Below are 25,858 nucleotides of genomic sequence, written 5' to 3'. Positions count from 1 at the left end.
CAAATGATAGAACAACCGGTGCATTATATTCAGCTACCTAAAGCGTACCATAATCCCACACCGGAGGCCCAGAGATTTAGGATGTTTTATTTTCTTATTTCTTTTACTCCAGTTAAGAAGAAAAGACGATAAGTCCCTTAGTAGACACGGCGGGGAGGAGACATGGTCGCCTTGATGACAAGGGACCCAACGTTCTGCCAGCCCTTCTTGAGCAGAGAGACGAGGTAGTTGATGGCCAGCATGATGTTGGCGACAAGCTCCTCCTGGGTCATGCCGACGTTGCCAACGGCAACACCAAGGCAAAGAACCTTCTTGAGCTGGAACTTAATGGTGGACTTGACGTCGTTGACCTTGTTGGCCATGTCCTCGTTGTGGGAGACGGGGGTAGGGAATTTACCAGCTGTGGATTGTCAGTGCATACTTTTCACTTGAGATGGGAAAGGCGACAAAAGTGTAGACGAACCCTTGGAGAGACCGGGACCCAAGAGACGGGGGATCTGCTTGATGAGACCGTCGGAAGCAAGGAAGGCATCGTACTTGCGAGCAAGCTTCTTGATGAGCTTCTTGTTCTTGTTCAGCTTCTTGAGGTCATCGGCGGACATGGCATCAATGCCGTGGTGCTTGGCACGGTCGAGATCGTGCTGGTCACCAAGAACACTGCAATTAAACTCGTCAGCCTCAGTCCGAACTATTTTCCATTCTCCTTATCCGTTCTCGTTCTTCCTCCCCGTTTCTATTGCAGAGTCGACGTACCAGATGGTCATGCCAGGGCGAGGCACGGTAGGGAGCTTGATGGTACCAGAGAAACGCTTGTCACGCTGGGGGTCGTAGTTCTTCAGACCGATCTGGAGCTCGACGGTCTCGAGGAAGTTACGCTTCTTCTCATTTTGAGAGTAGTTGAGCAGCTGCTCGACATTCTGGCGCACTCCGGCTGTAGAAAACACTGTCAGCGATGGTGCTCAGGCTCAGGGCAATCGAGAAAAGCTAACATACCGACTGTGATCTTAGACATCTTGCTGACAGTCTTCCAAAAGAACCTCTTTCAAAGTTTTTTGGTGTGGCTCTGCGCTGAATGTTGCTGAAGAAATGAGTCGAGAATGGCGGGTTCGATGGTGGCTCTGAAAATCTGGTCTCCGCTTGTGGGTGCAATATACGCTAGCCGAATTGGGAATAGCGTTGCCCTAATCTAGCCTTGATGACTCATCTATCGGATTTGCATCTACTGTTGCCGTCTTTAGGCTGATACATGAGCTGAGAATCGAGAAATGGAATATGTCCTTGAATATAGTCTACGACGCTAATTGTCTGCTATATATACGAGGGTGTTTTGATATGCATTGTTTCAGCAGCCACCCAAGTCTTCAGTCACGTAAACTATCAACTTGATTGGCACTCGCCGGTAAATCGCAGGTTGTGAGACCTCGCATCAACAATCATAACGCTAGTAAATCCAAACACAGCGACGCTAACTATATGGTACATTGGTCATATTAATCTCGAGGTAACTCGAGGTTTCCCATATTCCAAATGTCACCCAGCTCGCCCAAATCTACTTGGTATGGATTTGTTAGCGCAGTATACGCGTCCGTCGAATCAGAAGACAGGAATTCTAGTGGAGTGAGATCAAGACCTTGGCTATTAGCTTCCTTTGTCAACATCGTGGATGTAGCATGTTCCAAAGGCTGTGAGCTCGGCATGTCTGACAAAGTCTGAAATACGTCGAGCGAGCTCTGACGAGCTGTGGTGTCTGCGGACGCTGTTCCTATGGTTTCCAGTGGAAGACAAGCGACGAGCTTGTTAAGAGCTGTGTAGCAGATCATCCCGGTTTTGGCGCGCCCTGACAGCTTTTCCAGATGGACAAGAGTTTCTGAAATCACTTCAAGTATCCTGCTGCGCTGCGGAAGGGTTCCGTTCCTGTCATGCATTACTGCAGAACATAATAAGGCAGCCGTATCAAACATAAGAAACGGTGCGAAATGGAATTTCGCATTCAGTGGTAGTATATGCTTGAGTAGGTCGTCGCAAGATTTGAGCAGCTTCAATGCAATCTCGACCGCAGTTATTTGTAGGCTCTTTTCTATGCTGGGACTCTCAGTGCTGATATGCTTTGTTAGGGTTTGTTTGAGTGGCATGAGCATTACCATAAACCCTATGACATGTAGTTGAAAGCGCTGCGGTCTGACGAAATGGTGAGTTTCGTCCCATCGAGTATCAGTACTCGAGAGAGAATAAGCGGCCGGGAAAGATTCGAACCATTTTTTCGCTTCTTCTTGGACAGCCATTGCTTGAGTTGGAGACAGGACACCGCTCATGGCCTCAGGTAGTTTAGATATCGATAGGCCAAGCTGACACTGAAGGACCATATGGGTGATTGGTGATGAGGTGCCTGGTCGGGAGTCTTCGGTCTCCAACCGCAAGTCTGGCCATTCAAACACGCAGCAGTTGCTATTGATTATAAATGGACGGGATAGTAATAGAGACATTTGCCTTGGCAGGTTAGGGTGGTTGAACCGGGGGTGAGGAGAACGTACCAATCCCATGCATACAGTATGCACCAGAGTCTCCTTCTCATTTCTCGGTCGAACTCGGAAAATCCCAGAATTGAAGAGCTTCTATGCATACCTGATACAGTATATGTGTCAGTAAGTCCTGCCGTTTGCATATGGTAAGAAAATAAGAAAACTGCACGCGGTACCTAGCTCCTGTGCCTCATGAATAGCAGTACCCAAGGCATGCCATGATTCCACGAACATTGCTTCTGTTTTGAACCACTGCGCTGTGAGAAACAATTGTTGTACTTGCATCAAGCCACCTTTACCAGGCCCTACAGTATTGCTTAACTGCTTTGCCGCATTGTGATAATGCATAGACAGCTGCTCAACGCCCGTTCCCAGCTCTGATTCGAGCCTTTGACGTAGAGAGTCGTCAAGGTACGGCACAGCACATGCGCAGACACGGAGAACTAAGCAGGTAAATACAGGGCTGAGTGGCAAGCCGCCCGCTTTGACCGACCACCAATCCGCATAATCTTGCATAAAAGCAGGGGGGTAGAGAGCGTAGTACTGGTAGTTGGTGTGGTTTAGGTAATGATGGACGAGTATATCTAGTAGAGTAAGACTAGATGGGCCTTTGGTCCGCAACAAACCTCGTACCTGTGTAGGGTTTTGGGGGAATAGCGCGCAAGGCGTTCTCCATCTCAGTAGATATGCTGGCTGAAGACTCTAACGAGATTAGAGCCGGCTTTGATAAGTACAATCATTATCAGCTTGATGCCACGAGTTATGCGCAGAATTCTGAGCATACCTCAGTCAAGGACTCGTTACCCAGACCATTCTGAGCGCCCGCGAAATATCCGAGCGTTCGCAGGTCATCATGATGGGTATGTATAGTCCCCGAACCAAGATGTGGTCTCTGGCCTAAATATGAAGTAGGCCCTTGAATAATATCAGTAGTCCTACACACCCATTAGCGAGCACATTTGAGAGCTCGATGATCATCAAGTTGCGAACCTTGTATTGCTGGACTCTGAATTGGCTGCCCTTACGGTCTTCTTATGGGCGAATCTGCACACATGGGCCATCTTTCTTGCTTGACAATGATTGCAAGGCCATTCTCGACTGCACTGGTTTGTCCGATGTCAGGCTAGCCCGCCATAGTTCGACCGACTTAGTTGATAATGCTCGCTTGCCTTCTGCTTTCGCCGTTGACACTCGGTACAAGCAGTAGCCGAGCGAACAGGAGTCTTTCTGACACCTCTCGGAGCAGCCATCGTTTAGCCTACTCTCAAATCTTCCAGATAAATCTTTCCAGGTATTGACAATGCTTGGGGAGAAGTTGAAGATCGACCATAGAAGTTGTTCTCCAATGCGTCCGGGGTCCCTGCGTCATAGCGCCTTTTCGTTACCTCGATTACAGCACGTGACAAGCGCACAACTCACTGCGGTCGGTGCTTCCTCCTTCTATCCCGTATTTGTGGCAGAAAAGATCTCGAGCCAGTCTCAGGATTTCCTTGGATGTCGAACTCTCACTTTATAAACGAGTCAGGAGGTGCAAGTGTGGCTCCAATGATCTGTGCTTAGAGTATCGATAACATATAGTTCTCGACGCTTAGACGTGGAAGAAGAGCCAGCGGAACCATAAACCCTTTATAGTAGTACATTATCAACAGCCACTCGTATGTTTGCCATACTGTGGCTGCCGTGCAAGAAAAGCAGAGTCGTGTGAGAAGACCAGGAACAAGCATAGACTGGCGGCTAAAGATGCCTGATTTAGTGTATGGTAGCTAGCCTCAGCTCAGCGCGTAAGCGCTCAACTGACCTGGTCATTCTTCACGACGCCTGATCTTCTGTTTGACTCTTCAACGAATTCCCCGATCTGGGGTCTTACTTATTCTGCCATTATCGAAGTTAGTCAATGTTAGATGCTTGCTTCAGCCATCGATTCCAGGATTGAATCAACAAGCAAGTCTGGTCGACTCCACAGCCGCAGAGGCCTCGGCACTTTGGAGGCACAGGCCCCCGATGCATCGCCATGTCTGAAGCATCGCCAGTACGCAGTTTGATGACAGCGCAGGAATATTATTCCAGCTTTTCACGTCACCCAAGGATCAAGGAGAGATTTCACGATATCGATGACCCAGCTCATTTTCGAGAGCATTTGGCATTGTTACGCGATGTTCAGACTCAGAACTTTGTCCTAGACTTCGGCAATGAGGATGCTTGGTGTGCTGTGAACCTGGAGCAGCAGGACGTCACAGCCCTGCTTACCTATGATGTTTGTGGCCCACAAAAAAAAGCCCAGGTTATACTTGCCCAGGAGCTGACCATCATATAGAAGCCACGGTGTTTTGGGACACGATGGATGTAAGTCGCAACAGGCATCCCAATAACAACTTGTTAATCCTGCTACTTAGAAATATATGGGCGCCTGAGAAACAAAAACATCTGATCAAGGTCTGACTAGGGCTCTGCGCCACGCACTTTACTCGCTGCGAAGCTGACCTCTACGGACTAGGCCATCACGAATCACTACGGCGTCTCTGAGCGGCTGCAAGGTCTTATGTGCACTGACCCTGTAACCAGACCATCAAAACCAGCCGCTCCACCCCAACCCCCAAGGAAGAGCTTCCAGTCCAAGAACAGTTCTAAGCCAGTTCAAGTAAACGTGGATGAAGACCTCGAAGACGGCCATGCCCTGAAAGATCTGCCGAGCTCGAAAGAGGTTCATGCTGCAGCCTCATTTAGAGGACTGACGTTCGGCCATGTAGTGGATCAGATTTGGCACTTTTGCTCTACGGACTATGGACCTAAATGTGCGCGAGGCCACTCCCTTCCTTTCTATTTTCTTTTCTGAGGGGTTTACTGACAAAGACCGGCAGATACCTGCATCGGATACAACTCGCTTTACGTTGTTCCGAAGTTGAGGATGACAAACGGACAGGGGCTGCCAGATGGAAGGAGATTATGGTCATGGCTTATATTATTCGAGGATGGTACGTCGATCCCATTTCTGACGTGTCAAGGTTGACTTTTTCAGGTACTGTCCTGTCCATCCAAGAGAATCCGTATCCTGATCTCACCGCACTATCCGAACGGGAGCTGGAAGCCTTGACTGCCGCCAGCCGCAGGAATATACAACTGATCTTCCGCGGCGTATCCAGGCAGCACTCGGCGACTTCTGAGAACGACTCTTTGGTCACAATCAGAGTCCGGCCCTTACATGATCCCGACACGAGCACTGCCAGCATTAAACAGGAAGACGGTCCAAGTCTCCTCTTTTACTATATCTTTGACGATTGGGTCTCGAGCTACTCACTAGTCGCAAAGCGTGAGCATGGGTACAGTGTGGACCTCGACCGTCTGGTACTGACAACCTTTTCACATAAAATCAATGAATGCTGACCTATTGACAGAGGCGCCACATGCTAAACAAACCAGAGGTCGACTTGATAGACGAACTGCACTGGCTGGGACGGCAGCTCGCAGTTCTCAAGCGGTTGTATCAAAGCTATGAGCTTATCATGACCCGTCTCCTCCAAAGACAGCGGTTGCTCCAGGACGAAGCACGCGAAAACCACCAAAGGACGCCGTTTGGACACACCTTCGACCCAGAGATTCATAGACAGATGACCGAAAGTTTCAGTGCCTCGACTCCAGAAACATCTGTGGGTGTCCGCTTGAGCCCACCCGCTGTCGCTAGATTTGAGCGATTGCTAGACCGTATCAAGCTGTACTGCCTGTCGGAGATTGAGAGTTGCCTGACAGAGAAAGAGTCACTCACATTCCTCGTACGTTACCACCGTCCCTCGGCGACGAGGCACTGCTTATAACCGAGAATAGAACTTCAACTTGATCGCTCTCAAAGACTCGCAAGCCGTCGAAAAACTGACGAGGATAACGATTCTGCTAGCCAAGGTCACCATCTTGTTCCTTCCGGTCAGTCTGATGACCGGATACTTCTCGACAGAGCTCGCCGGGGTCAAAGGTGTGTACACCCAAGTCCAGTACTGGGTGGCCTTCGCAGTGATCATGGTCTTGTCAATTATTCTGCTCGTTTTGTTTGGGTGGATTAGCGATACCGTGGAAGGAAAGCCAATATATCGGTCAATGTTCCGGACATTCTTTCGAAAGTCCAAAAGCAAACTACTTGAAAGGGAGAAAACATGAGTAGGTCGGGAACCGTTCTCGCTGTCATGGCTTTTTCATGGTAGTTTGGGTTGCTGGCAAAAGGCAGATACGTCCACTTTGATGAGGCTCAAAGCAACGATACTTGCGACCTTGTATAATCACTAATCAGATGTATCTTCATGGAGGATCTGATATCGGGTAAAGAATGGAATTTGTTTTGAATGTTGTCCTAGTTGTTCCCGAGGTTGTGATTTACTTGATGAAGGGGTGGTCCGACCGTTGACGCAATCAGCGTTGATTATGTGAAAAGCCACGAGCCGAAGACTTTTTGAGGGACTCGGAGAGCCACGAGACTGAGAGCCACTGAAGGTGATCCGCTGGGATGGGGAATCAACGAGATGTAACGGGAACCTATCAGAAAAGACGCATCTGGGCCTTTGCTGGAGCATGGAATAATGTGTCCCAGATTCGAGGACCCAGGATGGGAACCACTGGCCGCCCCAAAGCGGGAAACACCGTGTCCTCTTCCAGATAGGCAGAGACATTGGGAGGAAGCAGATAAAGAGGCCAGAGTACGGGGTTATAGTAGACGTCTAAATTATAGAAACTTACAAACAATTACACTCATTTTTTTGTTAAAGATACCCTCCTAGATCGGCCCTAGATAGGTGGTCGTCTGTCATCGCCTATCCTGATTACTAGTGACGGAAGCTACGCCGGCGGCTGAATTTCTCGACCTGGCATTCATCCTCGCGCTTCCAAAAATTCCACTCCTCGACAAAACAGTATCCTGTGCTTGACTTGTCCGACTGCTTCATCCTCCCTTTATTCTCTCCCCTCAGCGTCTATCTTGTTGGTGAGTTTTGCTCTGTCGCTTTTCATCTGTTCGCCTGTGCTCGCACCCCGCCATCTGTCGAGTGGGAGGGTCAGTTCACCCCTGATTCTCTCGCCCGTCGTGACCACCTAACGCCTCTCCGTCCGCCTTTTCATCCCCCATTCTCCCAATCTGCGCCGACCTGGCTTGATTATATCCCTTTCATCACCCAACACTTTACCGAAGGCGCATTTACTCTGAATTCATCGATTCCCTAGTCTTGTTTCTCAATCTAACATCGCGTTCCTGCAGACTCTGAGGACCTGCTTTCGCCACCGCCAACATGGGTCTCGCCATCTCGAAGTTGTTCGACAGACTATGGGGAAAGAAGGAGATGCGAATTCTGATGGTCGGTCTTGACGCTGCCGGAAAGACCACCATCCTGTACAAGCTCAAACTCGGTGAAATCGTCACCACCATCCCCACAATCGGTGAGTGCACCCCTCTTTCTTCCACGTCACCCGGCTTGCTGTTGCTCGTGTGCTGTGCGCCGATGTATTCATACAACACATGACGCTAACAAATGGTGGATGTTTCTAGGCTTCAACGTCGAGACCGTCGAATACAAGAACATTCAATTCACCGTCTGGGATGTCGGTGGTCAGGACAAGATCCGTCCTCTCTGGAGGCACTACTTCCAGAACACCCAGGGTATCATCTTCGTCGTCGACAGCAACGATCGCGACCGTATTGTCGAGGCCCGGGAAGAACTGCAACGCATGTTGAACGAGGATGAGCTCCGTGATGCCCTTTTGCTTGTTTTCGCCAACAAGCAAGATTTGCCCGTACGCACACCTTGACCTGGTCGATAAACATTAGATGCTGATTCGAATTTTCCTAGAACGCCATGAGCCCCGCCGAGATCACCCAGCAGCTCGGTCTTCAGAGCCTCACTCGTCGCCCCTGGGTAAGTTGACCCGATCATTCTGGTTTATCATCGATATCTAACACATTTCTAGTACATCCAATCTACCTGCGCCACCACCGGAGACGGTCTGTACGAAGGACTTGAATGGCTTGCCGAGACGCTGCGGAAGACTGGCCGCGACTAATTGCGGTAGTTGTGATGAATGGATAGATACCTGAACTTTTGACTGGGAGTTGGGGATGATGGATGGGGAACTGGGGGCCGACGGACACCTCGTATAGGGAAGTGATGTGATGTGCTACTCGGTGGTGCTTGTATGTTTCCTAACGGCTCTTTATTTTCTCTATGCTATTAGCTTTCCTTTTTCTCTCTTCCCTCTAATCCCGGCGTTGGCCCGAACGATCGATTATCCTTTGCACTTGAAAAATCGTCCTCTTCTCTTTCTATTGCCAAACATCTTTTCATATTGTCTTATCCCCACCTTTCTCCCTTCGTGGTTGAAATAAAGCTAGCACTGATCGAGGAGTGTATATTTTGGCATGTGTAGTAGGACTTGTATATCGCTTGCTCGAGATGAAGGGCCCTTGTTATGTCTTAAATAGAAATTGCTTTTACGATACGGCATTCAATTTAAAGAGTAACCGCTAAATTGAACATGCAGTCCAACGTGCAGTCCAACGTGCCATTATTTCCATAACCCATCATCGCTAAGCAATACCTAGCATTATGTAGTTCCCAAGTTTAACCGACGACTTACCAAATTAAACCTACCTTATAGACCACTGAAAAACTACCCACAGTCTATTGCACCTCCTTTTCCCCAACCCACCACGCCGCAGCCTTTATAATCTCCACAACAACCTTTAATTCCTCATCGTCTCTCGGCGCATAGATCATCACGAATCCCGGCGGTACCAGCTTCATCATCCACCACAGACTATCCCTCGCCAGTGGGTGCCGCTGTGCCCAACCGCGCTCGAGGACGAGCTTCACGTCTGCGGGATGTAGGGTAAGGTGCAGGCTTCCGTCACTAGGATGCGAGTGGCAGACCTCGCCATTACAGGTGATGCGGTGGTTGTGGGTGCTAGATGTAGTTTTGGGGGATTTACTGCTGGATGCGGCTGCAGTCGTGGTGGTCGGGAAGCGGTAGAAGATGCCTGTGCTGTGTTTCTCGAAGCAGGAGGTCGCAGTGTACAGCGTGTTTGGGTGTTCGAGTGCGAGGCGGTGGATTTCTGAGGCCAGGGCATCGTACATGACCGGCCCCGCTTTCTGGGTTATTTGGCGCTGCGGAGCAATTCCTGCTACGGTTGGGCGGGGCCCTGAACGGGCTGCGATTTTGGCTGAAGACAGGAAACCGGTCTTTGGGTAGAGGGTTTGTGGAATGGAAGGCGGGTCGAGGGGATCTCGGAGGGTGAAAAGACGAAGGATGCAAATGCGGAGGTAGCCTGCTGGTGTTGATGGGGTTCCGCCGGGACCGAGGGCGAGGAAGGCATGGTAGTCTTTGCGGATGCTGTGGATGAGGTAGAAAATTATAGGGGCGAGAAGGATGAGGAGGAACTGGACGCGGAATACGGAAAGGTACGCGAGGGGAAATTCTCGCTGGTCTGGAGGAGAGAAGAGGAGGTCTGAGGTCGCCTGGTACAACGATTAGTTTGAAGGCTTGCGGTAGTCATTTGCATAAGAGATTGCGGAATTGACGAACCATTAGATAGGACTCGAGCTCGTATCTAAGCTGTCCTGCAGCTTGCTGACAGATAAATGGTGTACCAGGGGCTATCGCCGTGAAGTTGTTGACATTCCAGTTCAAGAGAGCCCTGATATTCAAGGCTCTTATAGAGCCCTGATATTCAAGGCTCTTATAGAGCCCTGATATTCAAGGCTCTTATAGAGCCCTGAAGCCCCAGCCCCAGCCCCGGCAAGATGCCGAAGATCAGGCGGTTTACCCTTTCAGTTGCCCTCGCCCGTTACATCACACCGCAAATCCACCAAGGCAAGCCAGTGAAAAGCATGGTATTATCCATCTGAAGTGGATAAGGACGTGGCCGCGGGTATAGGGATCTCTGGAATTCGCTCGGTCATGAGATAAGCCCCGATAGGCGTCAGTATGATGTAGGTGGATGCTGTTCGCATTGTCAAGGCCACCCATCGTGAGGGGTTCCACCTCATCAACAACATTATGGACAAGAGGATTCATTCACAAACAATGTGGACAGACAACAAATTCCGTATAGATAGGTTGGCGGGCTGACGAAGGACGAAGGAATGTGCGGGATTCAAGACAAGGGCGGACCTGGTGCCAGCGAACACCTCATTGGCACAGAGAGGCGTTTAGCTTGCAGGAACCAGGAGATTCGCAGCCCGCGCATATTGTTACCGAAATGAGGTCTGTTAGTCGAGTCCTTGCAGTGCTCCGGCATAGCTAGAGAGAGCTCTAAGTCCAGTCATGTTTAGGGAAATCATGTCAAGTTTTGTAGTCACCTGAGCATGTGAGGCTTGGCCAGAACAGTTTGAGTGTGTGATACCCCTGCATTTCTTTCATTTATCTCGTGAACATTTGCCAGCAATGCGCAGTCAGTTGTGGCCAAATCCTATAGGTGCTCACCTACAGATAGGGGCTTGGAAGGAAAGATAACTTCCAACTGTCCCCAAAAAAATATGGCTTGTTGAACCGATCGTGGTTTTGCTGGCCTAAGGCTTCCGATCTGGACCTAAGACGTAATAGGTTTAGCTCAAGATAATAAGCTAGTCTTCTTTAGGTAGTTATGGGCCTCGACCGAGGAGGTGGGACTATCTATCCCCTTCCAGCTTTCTTCCTCGTTAAAGGTCCATGGTTAGTTATCAAGTTTCCAGCATCTTTGCCCATAATCAACCAGAATCTATCATATTCTCGTATGGAAGCCTCATGTCGGCCATACAATGTTCAGTCTAGCAGCGGTTGCAATCGGTGTCTCGTCAATGGGCAGATGGCTGGCCAAGCCGGCTAGGCCCGCTTTGGACTACAAGTGTCAAACGCTGGCCATCCCCGAGGCAACGTTGGATCTACAAACAGTGGCTCCCGCAGTATAGCGTTACTGGGGCCTGGTTCTGTCGACTACAAACCTGGTTGTTCATCGATCACGGTAATTCTTCTCAAGTTATTGACGCTGTCCCCGGTAGTCAGTTGAAGTGTCTTTCTTTTGTTTAGACATTGCTCTTCAACTGTGCCGCTGTCGCTTTCTTTTCTCTGATGTGAGTCTGGCTACAAGAATTTGTCGGGATGACGGTTAATAATACCGAGCCTTGTCTCTAGTTCTAGTCTGTTGTCGACTCACCAAACATTGATGCTATCCGCCTGATCATACCGTACGAGTGACGCCTCTGGGCTCTCCTTTATGCGCATCGCCGTCGCAAGATGAAATTTGTTGGCACAGCAAAGGGCCGTTCGCCCAACCATGACGTGCAGTCCGATCGATACGTGTCGCGCGATGACACCTTAGATATTGAGAAACAATACGGCCGCAAAGAATACCATTATCGGGACCTGAGTCATAGTTCAATGGATTCGGATAGCGGCGACGATTCGATAGCGTCTTCTTCATCGGCCGCTTCGTACTATCCGATGTTGAACACGACAGCCACTGGGCGGCGGACGCGGGCTACAATTGGCTTTTATCGCGTGCCGCACAGAATCATGAGATGGCTTTGCCTCGCTCTGTTCTGTGCCCTCTTACTTTTTGTCCTCACTCTCTTCCGATTCACCCTCTCATCGCAAAGCACGCCGGTTGGCCTTGAGGTCCCCAAAGCCCCGTCGAGACCGCCGACTTGGGAAAACTTTCCCTTTCTGAAAAGGTATCATGGTGGTATCCGAACACTGGTCGCGCGGCGAGAGAACGTCGCGGAGTACCCAAACGACGACCCTGAAGGCATGATTTCAGACAAAGGCGGTAGCGCGAACAGAACCATTGAGGCTGGTGATGGTGCCTCGGACCAAGCCCAACAAGGCTTGCCTTTTTTAAGCTCAGCGTTCAACCCTTACCCGAACTACACCTCTCCGGAATATATCCAGAATCATGGCGTCAAGGGAGAATGTTTCTTGGACGAAGACGAGACCATTCGTCTTCCGTTAGTTCATTCATACCCCGGAGTGCCGCGCGGCTTTCCGGATGCTGTGATGGGCTCCAATGAGATGCTAGGAATACAAGACGATATCTGCTTCGATCGCTTCGGGCGACTTGGGCCATACGGGCTGGGTTACAGTGTACGGAAAGGCGGGACAGGCGCTGGCCTAGAGGGACATAGAGAAGGCTTTGAGCGTGTGTGGGAGGAATTCCCTCCAGTGGACTTCCGACGGGTGAGTTGGGCGGCTGCACAAAAACGTTGTCTGCACAAAAACATTCATCGTTTTGGGGATCTGCCTAAGGCTCAGCCCGAGCGTGTTTTCTCCATGGCATTGGATAGTCCCAAAGAAAAGGATGGGGTGGATGGAACCCCAGAATTACAGGAGACGGATTCGAAAAATGCCACAGAAGACAACCGGCACCGTCTTCCTCGAACCGCGTTCGTGATCAGGACATGGCATGATTTCAGTTATACACCTGATGACATCTTGTACCTGCGGTCCATAATCGCCGAACTGTCCCTGCTATCTGGTGGCGAGTACACAGTTCACTTTTTGATACATGTCAGAGATACGAATCTGCAGATCTGGGCTGACGACGAGACGTACGACCGCGTGCTTAGGGGTGCCCTCCCGGAGGAGTTCCACGGAATGGGTACACTGTGGTCGGAACAGCAAATGTCAGTTGTGTACGCGGGTATGGAAGAGACATGGGCTCGGGGTTTGTCCGTACATGGAGTATACCGTAGTACTTTTATGCCCATGCAATATTTCGCATCCAGGCACCCTGAGTACGACTACTACTGGAACTGGGAGATGGACGCGCGCTACACTGGCCATTGGTACCACCTCTTCGACAAGGTTGTCAACTGGGCACGCCAGCAGCCTCGCAGGGGATTATGGGAGCGAAACTCCAGATTCTATGTGCCATCCGTACACGGCTCTTGGGATGACTTTAGACAAATGGTTCGCGTGCAGACGGAGCTCGGCACGAACAGCCCAAGCAACATGTGGAGCGCAGGTGCTACTCACGACTTCGCTCATGGCGAGAAACCTGGTCGACGCCAGGGCGACAAATTCATCTGGGGACCTGTGCGGCCGGACGAACAGGATATCTTCGAAGTCGATGGCGAGGGTATTCCCCCAACGACTATGGAGAAGGACAAATATGAATGGGGAGTCAACGAGGAGGCTGATCTCATTGTCTTCAATCCCATCTTCGATCCTGATGGAACAACCTGGCCTCTCAAGGATGATGTTACCGGGTACAACCGCGAGAATGGCCTGCCACCACGACGAGCCGCAATCATTACCACCTCCAGACTTTCACGTAAGTTGCTACTCACCATGCACAAGGAAACAACCTTCAAGCGGCACACCATGTTCTCGGAAATGTGGCCTGCTACTACGGCGCTGCAACATGGGTTTAAAGCAGTTTATGTGCCCCATTCTGTTTACATTGACCGCAACTGGCCAACCGAGTATCTCGAGTCCGTCTTCAACGCGGGACGTAACGGAGCCTCGGGAGGCGCGCGGCCGTCCGTCTTTGGTGATCGTGAGCATAACTTCCGCGGTACCACCTGGTTCTATTCCGCTGGCTTCTCGCCCAACCTCTGGAGACGCTGGCTGGGCTACAAGGTCGACAACGACGGCGGTGAGCAGGAGGAGCTTGCAGGCGAAGGACGAATGTGCCTTCCCCCGATGCTGCTCCACCCTGTTAAAGAGGTGGAGATGATCATTGATGATGGGGTGGAAGCTGATGTCGCAGAAACCGATGAAATGGAACCAGAGGAATGGATATAGACATGAGTTTTATGCCTTTTTATGCGATGGGAGACCTTGATGGTATTGACGACGGACATAATTACCTCTTTCTGGATATGATGGGACTATTTTTTGTATATTGTGCTCTTATGATGGCAAACGGCGTTGGAGTCCTTTTCCCAATACAGACCTCATAGTATAGATTAGGGAATACCAACCAACAATCAATACTTTAGTGTGACGTATCCGATGATCCATGCACGCTATTAAACCTGTATCAGGGATGGGGCTTGCAATTGCAAAGTCTCGCGAGAATGATAAGCCATGCATATCCGTCCATTCATCTACCACCTGTACCATGATGCTATTAAGGAGCTCTATTACACATAGTGTGACCCACGCTTATCAAGCGTAGCAGTAATCAGCCTGAGCAAAGTCATGGGACTCGGATTTACTCCGACACCCTACCACTATACATCCCAAAGAGTCCAGACTCTATGGCCTCCTTTAGGCGTAGAAACAGAGTTCTGGACAGGAACTGCATTGTGTCCCATCGGCCCCAAAACTCTCAGCGAAAGAGGACCTGACTAAGGGTGCTGCAAGGGGAAGCCTGAGCCACTGCTGCTCGATATGGAAATTCATGCGTTGTGCGCGAGAATTACCAAAATGGAACACTCTCCTACCCTCGATACGAGTCCCACGGTTTCCCCGCACCTCTACCAACCCCCGCCCAATCCACCTGTTGACGCCTCTTTCCTGTGACTGACTCCAGGTTACACGTTGTCGCGACCGCGTTTGCGTTTATAATGACAGAAAATGGCAACATTATTCAGTCCAGACCCAGCCTCTGGTCATGGGGACTGTCCCCCCGGGGGACTTCCGAAGCCTACCCTGAAATATTTATACCAATGTCTGAGCAATTCTGCGAGTAGAATCCTGCCTTACGTTGAGTCGACTTACATTACAGCTTCAAGACTGAAGTATTCTGTTTGGCATCAACAGCAGAGCCAATGACCATGTCCTTAGCTCAAAACCACTATATCATCCAGCTCCCTCAAACCCCCCTCCTCCACCGCGCCCCAGAACCCCGGTCAATCGCCCAGAAATGGATAACCGAGTTCGAAGTGCTGCTACGGACTAACGACTTCTCTAAGCTCCCCCAGCTCTTTCACGAGGACTCATGGTGGCGCGACCTCCTGTGTCTAACTTGGGACTTTCACACCATCCAGAACCTTAGTGGCATCACAGCCTTTCTCACCGAGAACCAGCCTCGAGCTCGGTTGTTTGGGTTCCGACTGCAGCATGAAGGCAAGTTTCAGCCGGGACTGGAACACCCGGCACCGGGCCTCACGTGGATCTCAACGATCTTCTTCTTTGAAACAGGTACGGGGCGCGGGTCTGGTGTGTTCCGTCTTACACAGGATAAGGAGGGGGTGTGGAAGGCATACGCAATATATACGTCGCTGCAGGAGCTGAAGGGGATGGAGGAGCCTCTTGGCTTCAGAAGGGTATATGGGACTACTGAGACGATGCCGGGGGGGTTGGCTAGGGGGACTTGGATTGAGAGGCGGACGCGGCAGATTCTCTTTGATGAGGAGGAGCCTACTGCGCTCATTGTTGGTGCCGGTAAGCGGAGTACTTAGTGCTAATGATTCCACCCCGGCTAATTGGTGTATAGGCCAAGCTGGTTTAAACGTAGGCGCTCGACTCCAATCCTTGGGTGTGTCTTGTCTGATTGTCGACCGGCATGAAAGGATTGGCGACAATTGGAGGAAACGTTACAGGGTATGTCATCTATTACCACACCAGGGATATACTACTAACTAACAAGACCCTTGTAACCCACGACCCGGTCGAGTTCACCCACATGGCTTACCTCCCCTTTCCGAAGAACTGGCCAGAATTCACGCCCAAAGACAAGCTTGGGGACTGGTTCGAAGCCTATGCGAGTATCATGGAGCTAAACGTATGGACGAAAACCAGTGTCACGGGAGCAACGTATGACGAAGCAAAGAAGGAATGGGCTGTCACGATAACTCGTGGTGATGGCTCAGAACGAGTCCTGCGTCCTCGCCACCTCGTCTGGTGCACAGGGCATTCGGGCGAACCCTTGGTCCCTACTTTCCCGGATCAGGAGAAATTCAAGGGAACAATATACCATGCCACCAAACACCAGGATGCGTCTCAGCATGATGTCAAAGGGAAAAAGGTCACAGTCGTGGGCACTGGCAATAGCGGGCACGACATCGCGCAGAATTTCTACGAGAACGGCGCCGATGTCACCATGCTTCAACGCAGGGGCACATATGTCATCACACAGGATAAAGGCATATTTATGATGCACGAAGGACTGCACGAGGAGAACGGGTATGTTTTCTGCTCAACCCAGCTCTACAAGCCTAGCTAACAACCCAAGTCCCCCCACCGAAGAATGCGACTTGATTGCCGAGTCCCTCCCCTACCCCGTCCGGTTCGCGCTTGACGTGCACTTCACGAAACGAGCCTTTGAGGCCGAGAAGGACTTAATGATGGGTCTGCAAAAGGCCGGGTTCGAGCTCGACCACGGCATCGATGGCGCTGGAATATCGCGCGCATATATGACCCGCGGCGGCGGGTACTACATCGATGTCGGCTGCAGCCAGCTCATTGCAGACGGCAAGGTCAAAGTCCGACGCAGCCCGGACGGGATAGCGGGATTCACGGAGCGGGGCCTTGTGCTGAAAGATGGTGGAGTGCTGGAAAGCGACATCGTTGTTCTTGCTACCGGGTATGACAATATGCGGACCACAGTGAGGAAGACGCTGGGCGATAAGATTGCGGATCGGCTGAGGGATGTTTGGGACTTGGATGAGGAAGGGGAGTTAAATTCTGTAAGTCCCATTATACGCTTCTTGGGTTTGTGGTTTGAAGTCTTACTGGATTTAGATGTGGCGGCCAAGTGGACAACCGGGATTTTGGTACATGGGAGGGAATCTTGCGCTGTGTCGAATTTACTCCAAATTTCTGGCCTTACAGATCAAGGCTGTTGAGGCGGGCTTGGTGGATTAGTAGACAAGACTAGATTGGTGATATTACTATAGAGTTAATACAAGACTACACCATAGGGATCCTGTGCTTCTGCTAGCGGAACTATATTACTGTTGCAAACAGGCGTCGCTCATGGTTTATCTTTGAGCCTATCTCTAATAGTCAAGTGAGACCCAGTTAATTGATACACTCCTATAGACCTCAGTAGCTGGACCTTGAAGAAAGCGTACAATGTACACTAGGACGTCAACCCGGTATTTTTGACCTCTTAACAATTAGTTTTGTCTCAGGCTTTCACAACCCTCAGGACCTGCATCCAAGATAAGGGATAGTAGCTGAATGAGCCGAAAACAGCCTTCAGCCCAGAACCACTTCTGTGCTTTTTACAATTTTGGCCTGCCCTTCAGCGTTGATAGCCAACTCCCCAGCCCCGTTAGCGACTCTACATGAAATTGGCAATCACCGTCAACCGTGCTATCATAAAACAAGGTAGAAATTCCCTGAGTTATCCTGATTTGCTGTCAAGGCAAGAGTTTTAGAGCTTCCAGTTGGTTCGTTCAACAGGTATCTTGTAGTTTCTCTCGGGCGTGACTCTCATGCCCTGGGTTTTGTCTTCCCAATATAACCGTACAGGGATGGCATCGTTGCACTGGAGGTGGAAGGCCTGTTGTGGTATGATAAAAGCAGGTTTAAAATAGTTGGACTCAGAACTCGGTATCAAGAGGTTTAGCCAAGCTAGCGAATGTGCCCACTAAGAAGGCACAGGCATTCCTATTCAGCGTAGCTATAATGTAGTAGAGCCTCAGGAACTCGACCTCAGAATCGTATTTCTGAAAACTCAATTACTTACAGCTCTGTATGGAACAGACGTCAAACATACAAGTACCGGACCTTAGCATACAAACTTCCCTGCTCCTGGCCTAACCGTACAGCTCGATTCCCCAGCCAAGTGGAACTGATTGGACAGGTAGCATGACAGGACCTATAATACCTTTGTAACCAGCAGCACTCTGGGGAACAACGTAAGCAGCACAGTAGTACAGTGACTGGTGAAATAAGCCTATCCCCTTGAGAGAGTTTGCTAGAATATAAAAATGAAACGCCCATCTTGCTGGTTGCACAATGTCAATTCCCGCTTGACATCCTGTTTGAAGTCATTTCGCCTGGGCTGAAAAGGACGCAGACAGTTGAGGTTGTAAACTATCTGTACCGTGAATACCATGGTTACGCATGGCTTATTGAGCTGTTTCGTTTCGCCGTTCTAAATATTCCTCTCTTGGCTAACCCAATACCAAGCGGTGCGACTATTTCACTCGCACAAGTATTACCGCCCTACCCCTGCAGACAAAGAGCTTATTCGTGATATGACAAGATGTATCATTACAATTCAAGGTATTTCTGATACAGCTTATTCAGCTGCGTTCAGCGAACGAACCAGATACACCCATCTAAATTTACGCATGCTCGGAAATACTGGATAATGACAAATCCTTTAGACAGACAGGTATTGGAAAGAGAAGCTAGATTCCTGACATAGCTCAGCTGAAAGAACTTGAATTCTCTACTTCTCACAAATGCTCAGCCGCCGCTCTTCTATAGTCTTCATTAGATGCTTTCTTTACCATGCCGAAGACTTCTATGTCCAAGGCCAGTTCTTACATTGTGATGCAACGCATCTCATCATTTTCCTCACTTTATCTAACGAATGTGCAATGAATGGGTGATGGACTACTATGTCTGTCACCATATGAGCCTGATTTGAATACTGTCAAGGTACCTTTTGCTGAGTGGAAAGTCCCAACAGACGCAAAAGAGAGTCTAAGAATGACTCGAACGATGGATCAGGATCCTTCGAATTGTTGTGCTGGTAATGTCAGTAAAGGAGTTGAATCATTAGAGGTTTTTCTGATATGCAGGTATAATAATTTGGTATAGCGTCGAAAGTATAAACCTGCGGATAGGTCTCCATTGAAAGCATGTATCATTGAAAGTGCTAAACGGCCCGTTCCGCTAACCTCAGGCCACCGATCATCACACTATTTCGGAGGATAGAAACAGGTTAGGAACCTCTTACATCCAGATAGCAATCTAATTTAGTGAGTACATGGTATGTAATTAATTGCTATGCTTACTGCTTCTGAAACTCCCCGGTACGCCTGGTCAACAAACCACTTCTAGAAGTGGAAAGAGCCTTGTGAGGCTGGAGGACTTCTGATTAGTTATCCATTTGAGGCTCCTGTCAGCAAGTTATCCAGGCATCAGCCTAGGGCGGAGCGTCAAGCCTCTCACACCCCACTTCCAAGCACTGCTGAGGCTGTCCCCTTGCAATAAGGCAGACCAGCAACTTTTTCGAAATTACTTTTCTTTATATCCAGTCAAAGGCAATAACATGACCTTACTCATCCGAATCCTATGGTTTGAATCTGATCCTGTCAAGCTATGGCGGAAGCTTTGGGCATTGCAAGTGGCGTGGCTGGGATTATCTCGTTAGGATTGGAGATAACGCAAGGATTGCTAAAGTTCTATGCCGCATGGAGGAATCAAGATGCAGAGATTGATAGCATGTACAACGCTCTGAGCAGCTTGTCGAGCTTACTGGCCCAGATTCAGCGCAAGATTCAACCACCCGCCGCATTCGACATTGAAACCAAGAGAGATGTGGAAAAGTGTATTGCGGCCACTCTTGCTAACCTGGAACAGCTGAACGCCGAGCTCGGCAAGATCAGGGAGACAGGACCGTCTGTACAAGCTGGAGTCCGGATTACAATGCGACGCCATGTACTCAGAGGAAAATACCCCTTCAGGGTCGAAACTCTGCGCAACATCCAGACCTACCTAACCGAATCTCGATCCAATCTGTCTTTGGCATTGCAGCTACTACATATGTACTCGACTCCTGTTTAGATGCTGGGACTTTCGACTAACTGCTGATTGCCGCAGTGATAAGATCTCTGAAGCGGTCGAGAAGGTCGATCTGATAATACGGTGGAGGCAAGGTATGGCCCGTTTAGGCCCAATGGCAACATGAACTAACCTTTTTTTCTTCTGCTCATAGACGATAAAACTCGCGAGATTATTGATTGGCTATCCCCCACCAACTTTTGGTTGAGACAGGCAGACGTGCTTAAACAACGGCAACCCGGTACTGTAGAGTGGCTACTGCAGGATTCAAGGTTTCTAGATTGGGAAACTGGCGGCAGAGGAATTCTTTGGTGTCAAGGCAGCCGTAGGTGCTACCTCTACGGCAAGGCAGTGTGAATACTGACTTACTCAGCTGGTGTTGGGAAGACCGTTTTATCGTAAGTGAGAAATACTCTGTCTATGCGATAGGTTATGTCAACCATCATTAATAAGAACCACAGGTCAGTTGTTGTTGACTTCCTCGAGACTGATTTACCTAGCCCGGATATCAGCCTGGCATTCGTGTATTGCAATCACAAAGCAAGCCAAGATCAGAGCCCCGAGTATTTTCATCGTGCTATTGCTCGCCAGTTGGTCGAGCAGAAACAGGCCATGCCAGGAAGTGCTTCGGAGTTATACCAGCGGCATCGCGGAAAGGAAACGGCTCCAACAGAATCGGAATGCCTAAAGTTGCTGCAATCGTTATCAATAGACTCAGCCGAAACCTATGTTGTCATTGATGCGTTGGACGAGTGTGTCGATAAAGCGGGTTGGCCTTTCTGGCCCAAGCTTGTTAGCCAGTTAAAGGACTCCATTCCCAACCTACATCTTATGTGCACCTCAAGGCAGATTGACGATCCAAGAGGAATACTGGAAAACGCGACTCGGATCGAGATACGCGCTTGCCGAGCGGATATCGAAACCTACGTTGAAGAAAAGATCGCGTCAGATGATAACCTTCTCGTGCTCTGTAAGCGAGATCCGAGTCTTCGGCAGAGTATTAAGGAAGTTATCGCATCAAGGTCTGATGGAATGTAAGTCTAGATTGGCATTGCAACTGAGTATCAGAGAAGTCGATATTCTGACAAAGGGATCGTAGGTTCCTAATAGCCCAGCTTTATATCCAATCACTAGGAGCAAAAGACACAGTGCGAGCTGTTAAGAAATCCCTACAAGCCTTACCTGAGCAACTCGATAGGTTATACGACGAGGCTATGCAGAGGCTCATGTCGTCATCAACTGCTCAGCTTGCTCTGCGAGTCATCGCATGGGTTGTGTATTCTTTGAGGCCGTTGAAAATCATAGAACTCCAACATGCAGTCGCAATCGATGAATTAGAATCAGAGGACGAAGACATCCCGGAAGAATGTTTGATTGATCAGACCAAGATTATTAACGCTTGCGTTGGACTGATCAGGATCGATGAGGAGAGTCAAACGATCGGTTTGGTTCATTACACTACTCAGGAATATTTTGACCAGAGGGGCTCACACTACTTCCCAAGTGCACAAGTGGATATTGGGATTGCTTGTGTGAGGTATTTACAGCTTGGCACTTTTGGTTCCGGTAGATGCTCATCTGTTGAACAACTGGATGATCGGTTGGCCAGAAATCCATTTCTGGATTACGCATGTCGGCACTTCTGCGACCACATCCGAGATGAACTGGAGTGTAAAGACCTGCATCAGCTTGCAGTTCAGCTTTTCTTGGACAGGCCCAGGATGTTGTGTGCTGCTCAAGTTTTGCTTGATGATCCACTAGGCAGGTTGTGGTGGAGGGATAGGAGGTTGCGTGAGATTGGTGAGGGATTTGAAGCCATCCACTTTGCAGCTAATTTTGGAGTTTTGCCAATAATTTCGCCGCTTTTGAAGGAACGTGACTGTGACTTGAACCTGAAAGATTTTCAAGGGCGAACTCCTCTTTCACATGCAGCATCAAATGGCCACGAGTCTGTGGTTAAACTATTCCTGCAGCATGGTGCTCAAGCAGACTCTAAAACCGACTCTGGTCAGACACCTCTTATATTTGCGGTAGTACATGGCCACGAATCTGTGGTTAAACTACTCCTGCAGCATGGTGCTCAAGCAGACTCTAAAACCATCTCTGGTAAAACACCTCTTTCATATGCAGCATCAAAGGGCAAAGAATCGGTGGTTAGACTACTCCTGCAGCATGGTGCTCAAGCAGACTCTAAGAACAACACTGGTCAGACCCCTATTTCATATGCAGCATCAAAGGGCCATGAATCTGTGGTCAGGTTGCTCCTAACGCACGGTGCTCAAGCAGACTCTAAAGCCAACTGGGGTCAGACGCCTCTTTCACGTGCAGCATTTGATGGCCATGAATCTGTGGTCAGGTTATTTCTGGAGCATGGTGCTCAAGCAGACTGTAAGGATGGGGATGGCGGGACACCTCTTTCATCTGCAGCAGCAACTGGCCATGAATCTGTGGTCAGATTACTCCTGAAGCATGGTGCTCAGGCAGACTCTAAGGATGACGATTGTCGGACACCTCTTTCGTACGCGGCATCAAATGGCTATGAATCTGTGGTCAAGTTACTCCTAGAGCATGGTGCTCGAGCGGACTCTAAGGATGACGATTTTCGGACACCTCTTTCGTACGCGGCATCATATGGCTATGAATCTGTGGTCAAGTTACTCCTGGAGCATGGTGCACGAACGGACTCTAAGGACAAAGACAGTCAAACACCCCTTTCATATGCAGCATCAAGGGGCTACGAATCTGTAGTCAGGATACTTCTGGAGAACGGCGCTCGGGCAAACTCTAGAGATAAAGACAGCCACACACCTCTTTCATATGCAGCATCAAAGGGCCATGAATCTGTGGTCAGGTTGCTCCTGCAGTATGGCGCTCAAGCAGACTCCGAAACCAGTTCTGGCCAGACACCTCTTTCATATGCAGCATCACATGGCCACGAATTTGTGGTCAAATTACTCCTGGATCACGGTGCGCAAACTGAATCTAAGGATAAGTATGGTTGGACACCTCTTGTATATGCGGCAATATGGGGCCAGGAATCTGCGGTCAGGTTACTCTTGGAGCATGGTGCTGAAGCAGAATTGAAGGACAACGAGAGTTGGACGCCTCTTTCATATGCAGCATTGAAGGGCCATGAATCTGTGGTCAGATTACTCCTGGATCATGGTGCTCAAGCAGACTCTAAGCATGGCAATGGTCGGACACCTCTTTCAGACGCGGCATCAAGAGGCTATGATTCTGTGGTCAGGCTACTCCTAGAGCATGGCGCCCGAGAAGACTGAGACTAATCCTGGTCGGGCACCCCGTTCTTTATGCGGCATCAGATGGCCATCGATTTGTGATTAAGCCACTCTTGGAGGATGGTGTTTGATGATGCTCTGAGAACATGCTGACCAGCCACCATGATGTAGCTGGGTCATCCTTTGTTCTAACTATGTACGGTGAGATATATCCTTCTTTGAAAGCATTTTGCCTCCTGTTGAGCTGGTGCTCCTTCAATCCCAGCTTTCAGGCGTATCCAACCCCGGTATTGTCTGGGATGTGTAGCTGCTAAAGATATTAAGTTTGAGGTGGGTGCCTCTGTTAAATAAATTGCCCCAATCAAAGCTCCCTCTATCGACTCTCCAATAATAGCTGTACTCCTAATTTGCTAATCATGGACAGGTTCTATATTACCAAGGGTACAAGGGTAATTTTTATCAACCAGACCTGTTTACTTCTGGAATACCTGCAAGCTTAGCTCTCTCAACTTTATATTAAAATTCCTTGAGAACTTGCTTGGTCCCAGAACCGATTATACTCTAACAGACTTGTTAACCCCACCGCTGAGCGGTTCTGAGGTAGGTTGCCTAGGCAAACCGCCGCCCATGGGGTAACAGGGCAGAGTTTACAAGCCTGAAGTCTATATGATAGTGCCCTATCATGTGTAAGTTAATAGACGCTTTCAAGAAGTCTATATATATATAACAAATATATAGCTAACTTATATGTCCTAGTGTGCCTAACATACCAGTAAAGCGTTTGGAAACGAGTCTGGCGGACAGGCCCTATTGACTGGTCACTGTCTGTGAAAGGCAACCGCAATAAACACCCAGTGTGGGAATGAAGATGGCAAAACAATGAAGACATAAAGTGTGGGCGCTACTGAGGTCAGCCTACTTACTTTGCCTAGCCTGAGCAGTTAACAATGTTGCCTATCATCCACGAAAGGCACGCCCGCCGATATTCATTCCCAACTCATAAATAGCCCGGACTCTAGCTCCATGAAACAACACGTCTTCCCCTCTTGCAAGTTCCAAGCAGATAGTCCGTAATCCTGGCGGTTGAGTGGCCAACCAGCGGGCGCTGTCTGTCTGACAAGCATCTTGGCTGCCGAGCAAGAACACAGCCCTGCTGACCTGGTAAGGGGCGGCTGGGAATCTGTTTCAGGGATTCTCGTGGTAGGCATTGGCTACGTTGCACAAGACGTGAAGAAAAGAAGAAAACGGGTGAGCTCCAGCTTCCAGGGGGTATTTAACTGAGCCAGGGTCGTTCTTTGTTGCTACTAGGTCTACCAATTCCAACGAGCTCTCTGTTTCAAAATCCCCACCTATTAATTCAACTCCTCTTCCGCTTCTGAGCTCTCAATTATTCATATTCGTTGAAGATGCTTTTCAAAATCCTGCCCAGTGCCTCCCTAGGCCTGGCTGTTTTCACTGCAGCCTGCGCCCAAAACATCAGCACAAACGCCCCTATTGTCACAGACAACGAGCCCGTATCTGCGCACCACGCTTCCCTTCTGCCAAAAGATAACACGACCGTGTACGGCGGTATCACAATCACCTCGCGGTTGAGTTCGCCTGCTCTTGCGGTGGACGTGTATATTGGTGGAATCCCGGAGGGCCAGTATCTGAGTACGTCCTCACGCTGCTGACATCGAAGAGCGGCCTGATTTGACGGGGTCGGGTCGAGAACTAACGCGCTTTGTTCCTTTCGATAGACTATCATATCCACCGCGCCCCCGTCCCGGCCGACGGGAACTGCTACTTGACTGGCGGGCATTTGGACCCCTATGGCCGCGGTCAGCAGCCCCCCTGCAACATGACGGCGCCGAATACCTGCGAGGTTGGCGATTTGAGCGGAAAGCATGGCGTTGCGTGGGCGCCAAGAGGAGAGGTGTTCCGGGCAAGTTACAGTGATTTCTTCCTCGCAAATACACCCGGGGCGGAGGCGTACTTCGGTGATTTGTCCTGGGTCGTGCATGCGCCTAATGGTGATCGCTTGACCTGCGGAAATTTTGAAGTACTGGTTGCTGCTGGGGGGGCGGGGGACTATGAGGATGATGACGAGGAGCTTGAAAGGCGATGGAAGGCGTAAAGAGGATGTGCAGTTGAAATATAATATAGACTGAGTTGAAACATCGTTGCGAGCAGAGTAGATGATAAATTGACGATCATGGATATCTAGAATCAAGACAAGGTCGTATGGGTATATGTTCATATCATTTCAATCATGATCCATCACATAATAGCGGCTCGGTAGTTGCCCAATTTGGAATCCGGCACAGTAAGGTCTGATGACAGCACAGGGCCCAGAATTGCCCTTTCAGCTTATCAATTCAACGGTTGTTCCGCATGTACTTTCGGCGAGGAAGGTTGGCCGCTTTTAGAATTGTATGACGATGTTACTTGCCAATATTGAGGATGTACCTCATGATGGTGAAG

The 25,858-nt window shown here is 49.6% G+C and overlaps 9 protein-coding genes across 9 annotated transcripts, besides 1 other annotated feature; 6 read left to right on the top strand and 3 right to left on the bottom strand.

Moving 5' to 3' along the window:
- Nucleotides 1-25,858: part of a sequence feature (contig 1.16 792..451587(-1)) that runs on past both edges of the window.
- Nucleotides 6-1,084, bottom strand: ANIA_01122 (60S ribosomal protein uL1). The gene is made up of 4 exons (XM_050613213.1): nucleotides 994-1,084; nucleotides 754-931; nucleotides 464-657; nucleotides 6-400 (listed from the first exon to the last, which is right to left on the bottom strand). Exons 1-4 carry the CDS (start codon nucleotides 1,010-1,012, stop codon nucleotides 138-140), a joined length of 654 nt encoding a protein of 217 aa, XP_050469046.1. The 5' UTR covers nucleotides 1,013-1,084; the 3' UTR covers nucleotides 6-137.
- ANIA_01124 (uncharacterized protein) lies at nucleotides 4,531-6,571 on the top strand (the record flags this gene model as incomplete). Its single annotated transcript, XM_653636.1, has 8 exons — nucleotides 4,531-4,721; nucleotides 4,796-4,862; nucleotides 5,014-5,311; nucleotides 5,378-5,491; nucleotides 5,536-5,861; nucleotides 5,912-6,286; nucleotides 6,339-6,438; nucleotides 6,504-6,571. 8 exons carry the CDS (start codon nucleotides 4,531-4,533, stop codon nucleotides 6,569-6,571), a joined length of 1,539 nt encoding a protein of 512 aa, XP_658728.1.
- On the bottom strand, nucleotides 6,925-7,254 carry ANIA_01125 (uncharacterized protein; the record flags this gene model as incomplete). The annotated part of the gene is made up of 2 exons (XM_653637.1): nucleotides 6,925-7,037; nucleotides 7,239-7,254. The coding sequence occupies 2 exons, from the start codon at nucleotides 7,252-7,254 to the stop codon at nucleotides 6,925-6,927; spliced, it is 129 nt and encodes a 42-aa protein (XP_658729.1).
- Nucleotides 7,399-8,986, top strand: arfA (ADP-ribosylation factor arfA). The gene is made up of 5 exons (XM_653638.2): nucleotides 7,399-7,482; nucleotides 7,753-7,931; nucleotides 8,041-8,285; nucleotides 8,342-8,407; nucleotides 8,460-8,986. Exons 2-5 carry the CDS (start codon nucleotides 7,784-7,786, stop codon nucleotides 8,550-8,552), a joined length of 552 nt encoding a protein of 183 aa, XP_658730.1. The 5' UTR covers nucleotides 7,399-7,482; nucleotides 7,753-7,783; the 3' UTR covers nucleotides 8,553-8,986.
- Nucleotides 9,170-10,777, bottom strand: ANIA_01127 (uncharacterized protein; the record flags this gene model as incomplete). The annotated part of the gene is made up of 2 exons (XM_653639.2): nucleotides 10,071-10,777; nucleotides 9,170-10,003 (listed from the first exon to the last, which is right to left on the bottom strand). The coding sequence occupies exons 1-2, from the start codon at nucleotides 10,071-10,073 to the stop codon at nucleotides 9,170-9,172; spliced, it is 837 nt and encodes a 278-aa protein (XP_658731.1). The 5' UTR covers nucleotides 10,074-10,777.
- On the top strand, nucleotides 11,518-14,267 carry ANIA_01128 (DUF3405 domain-containing protein; the record flags this gene model as incomplete). The annotated part of the gene is made up of 2 exons (XM_653640.2): nucleotides 11,518-11,596; nucleotides 11,658-14,267. Exon 2 carries the CDS (start codon nucleotides 11,760-11,762, stop codon nucleotides 14,265-14,267), a length of 2,508 nt encoding a protein of 835 aa, XP_658732.1. The 5' UTR covers nucleotides 11,518-11,596; nucleotides 11,658-11,759.
- Nucleotides 15,245-17,276, top strand: ANIA_01129 (putative flavin-binding monooxygenase; the record flags this gene model as incomplete). The annotated part of the gene is made up of 5 exons (XM_653641.1): nucleotides 15,245-15,854; nucleotides 15,907-16,013; nucleotides 16,060-16,409; nucleotides 16,618-17,098; nucleotides 17,154-17,276. The coding sequence occupies 5 exons, from the start codon at nucleotides 15,245-15,247 to the stop codon at nucleotides 17,274-17,276; spliced, it is 1,671 nt and encodes a 556-aa protein (XP_658733.1).
- Nucleotides 19,695-23,437, top strand: ANIA_01130 (uncharacterized protein; the record flags this gene model as incomplete). Its single annotated transcript, XM_050613212.1, has 6 exons — nucleotides 19,695-20,140; nucleotides 20,196-20,251; nucleotides 20,311-20,481; nucleotides 20,623-20,908; nucleotides 21,201-21,251; nucleotides 21,355-23,437. 6 exons carry the CDS (start codon nucleotides 19,695-19,697, stop codon nucleotides 23,435-23,437), a joined length of 3,093 nt encoding a protein of 1,030 aa, XP_050469045.1.
- ANIA_01131 (putative cytosolic Cu/Zn superoxide dismutase) lies at nucleotides 24,802-25,511 on the top strand (the record flags this gene model as incomplete). The annotated part of the gene is made up of 2 exons (XM_653643.1): nucleotides 24,802-25,048; nucleotides 25,135-25,511. 2 exons carry the CDS (start codon nucleotides 24,802-24,804, stop codon nucleotides 25,509-25,511), a joined length of 624 nt encoding a protein of 207 aa, XP_658735.1.

Source organism: Aspergillus nidulans, chromosome VIII (genome assembly GCF_000011425.1).
Source record: "Aspergillus nidulans FGSC A4 chromosome VIII".
NCBI lineage: Eukaryota > Fungi > Ascomycota > Eurotiomycetes > Eurotiales > Aspergillaceae > Aspergillus > Aspergillus nidulans.
Note: the sequence above shows the minus strand (reverse complement) of the source record. Positions and strands in the feature narration are given on the sequence as shown.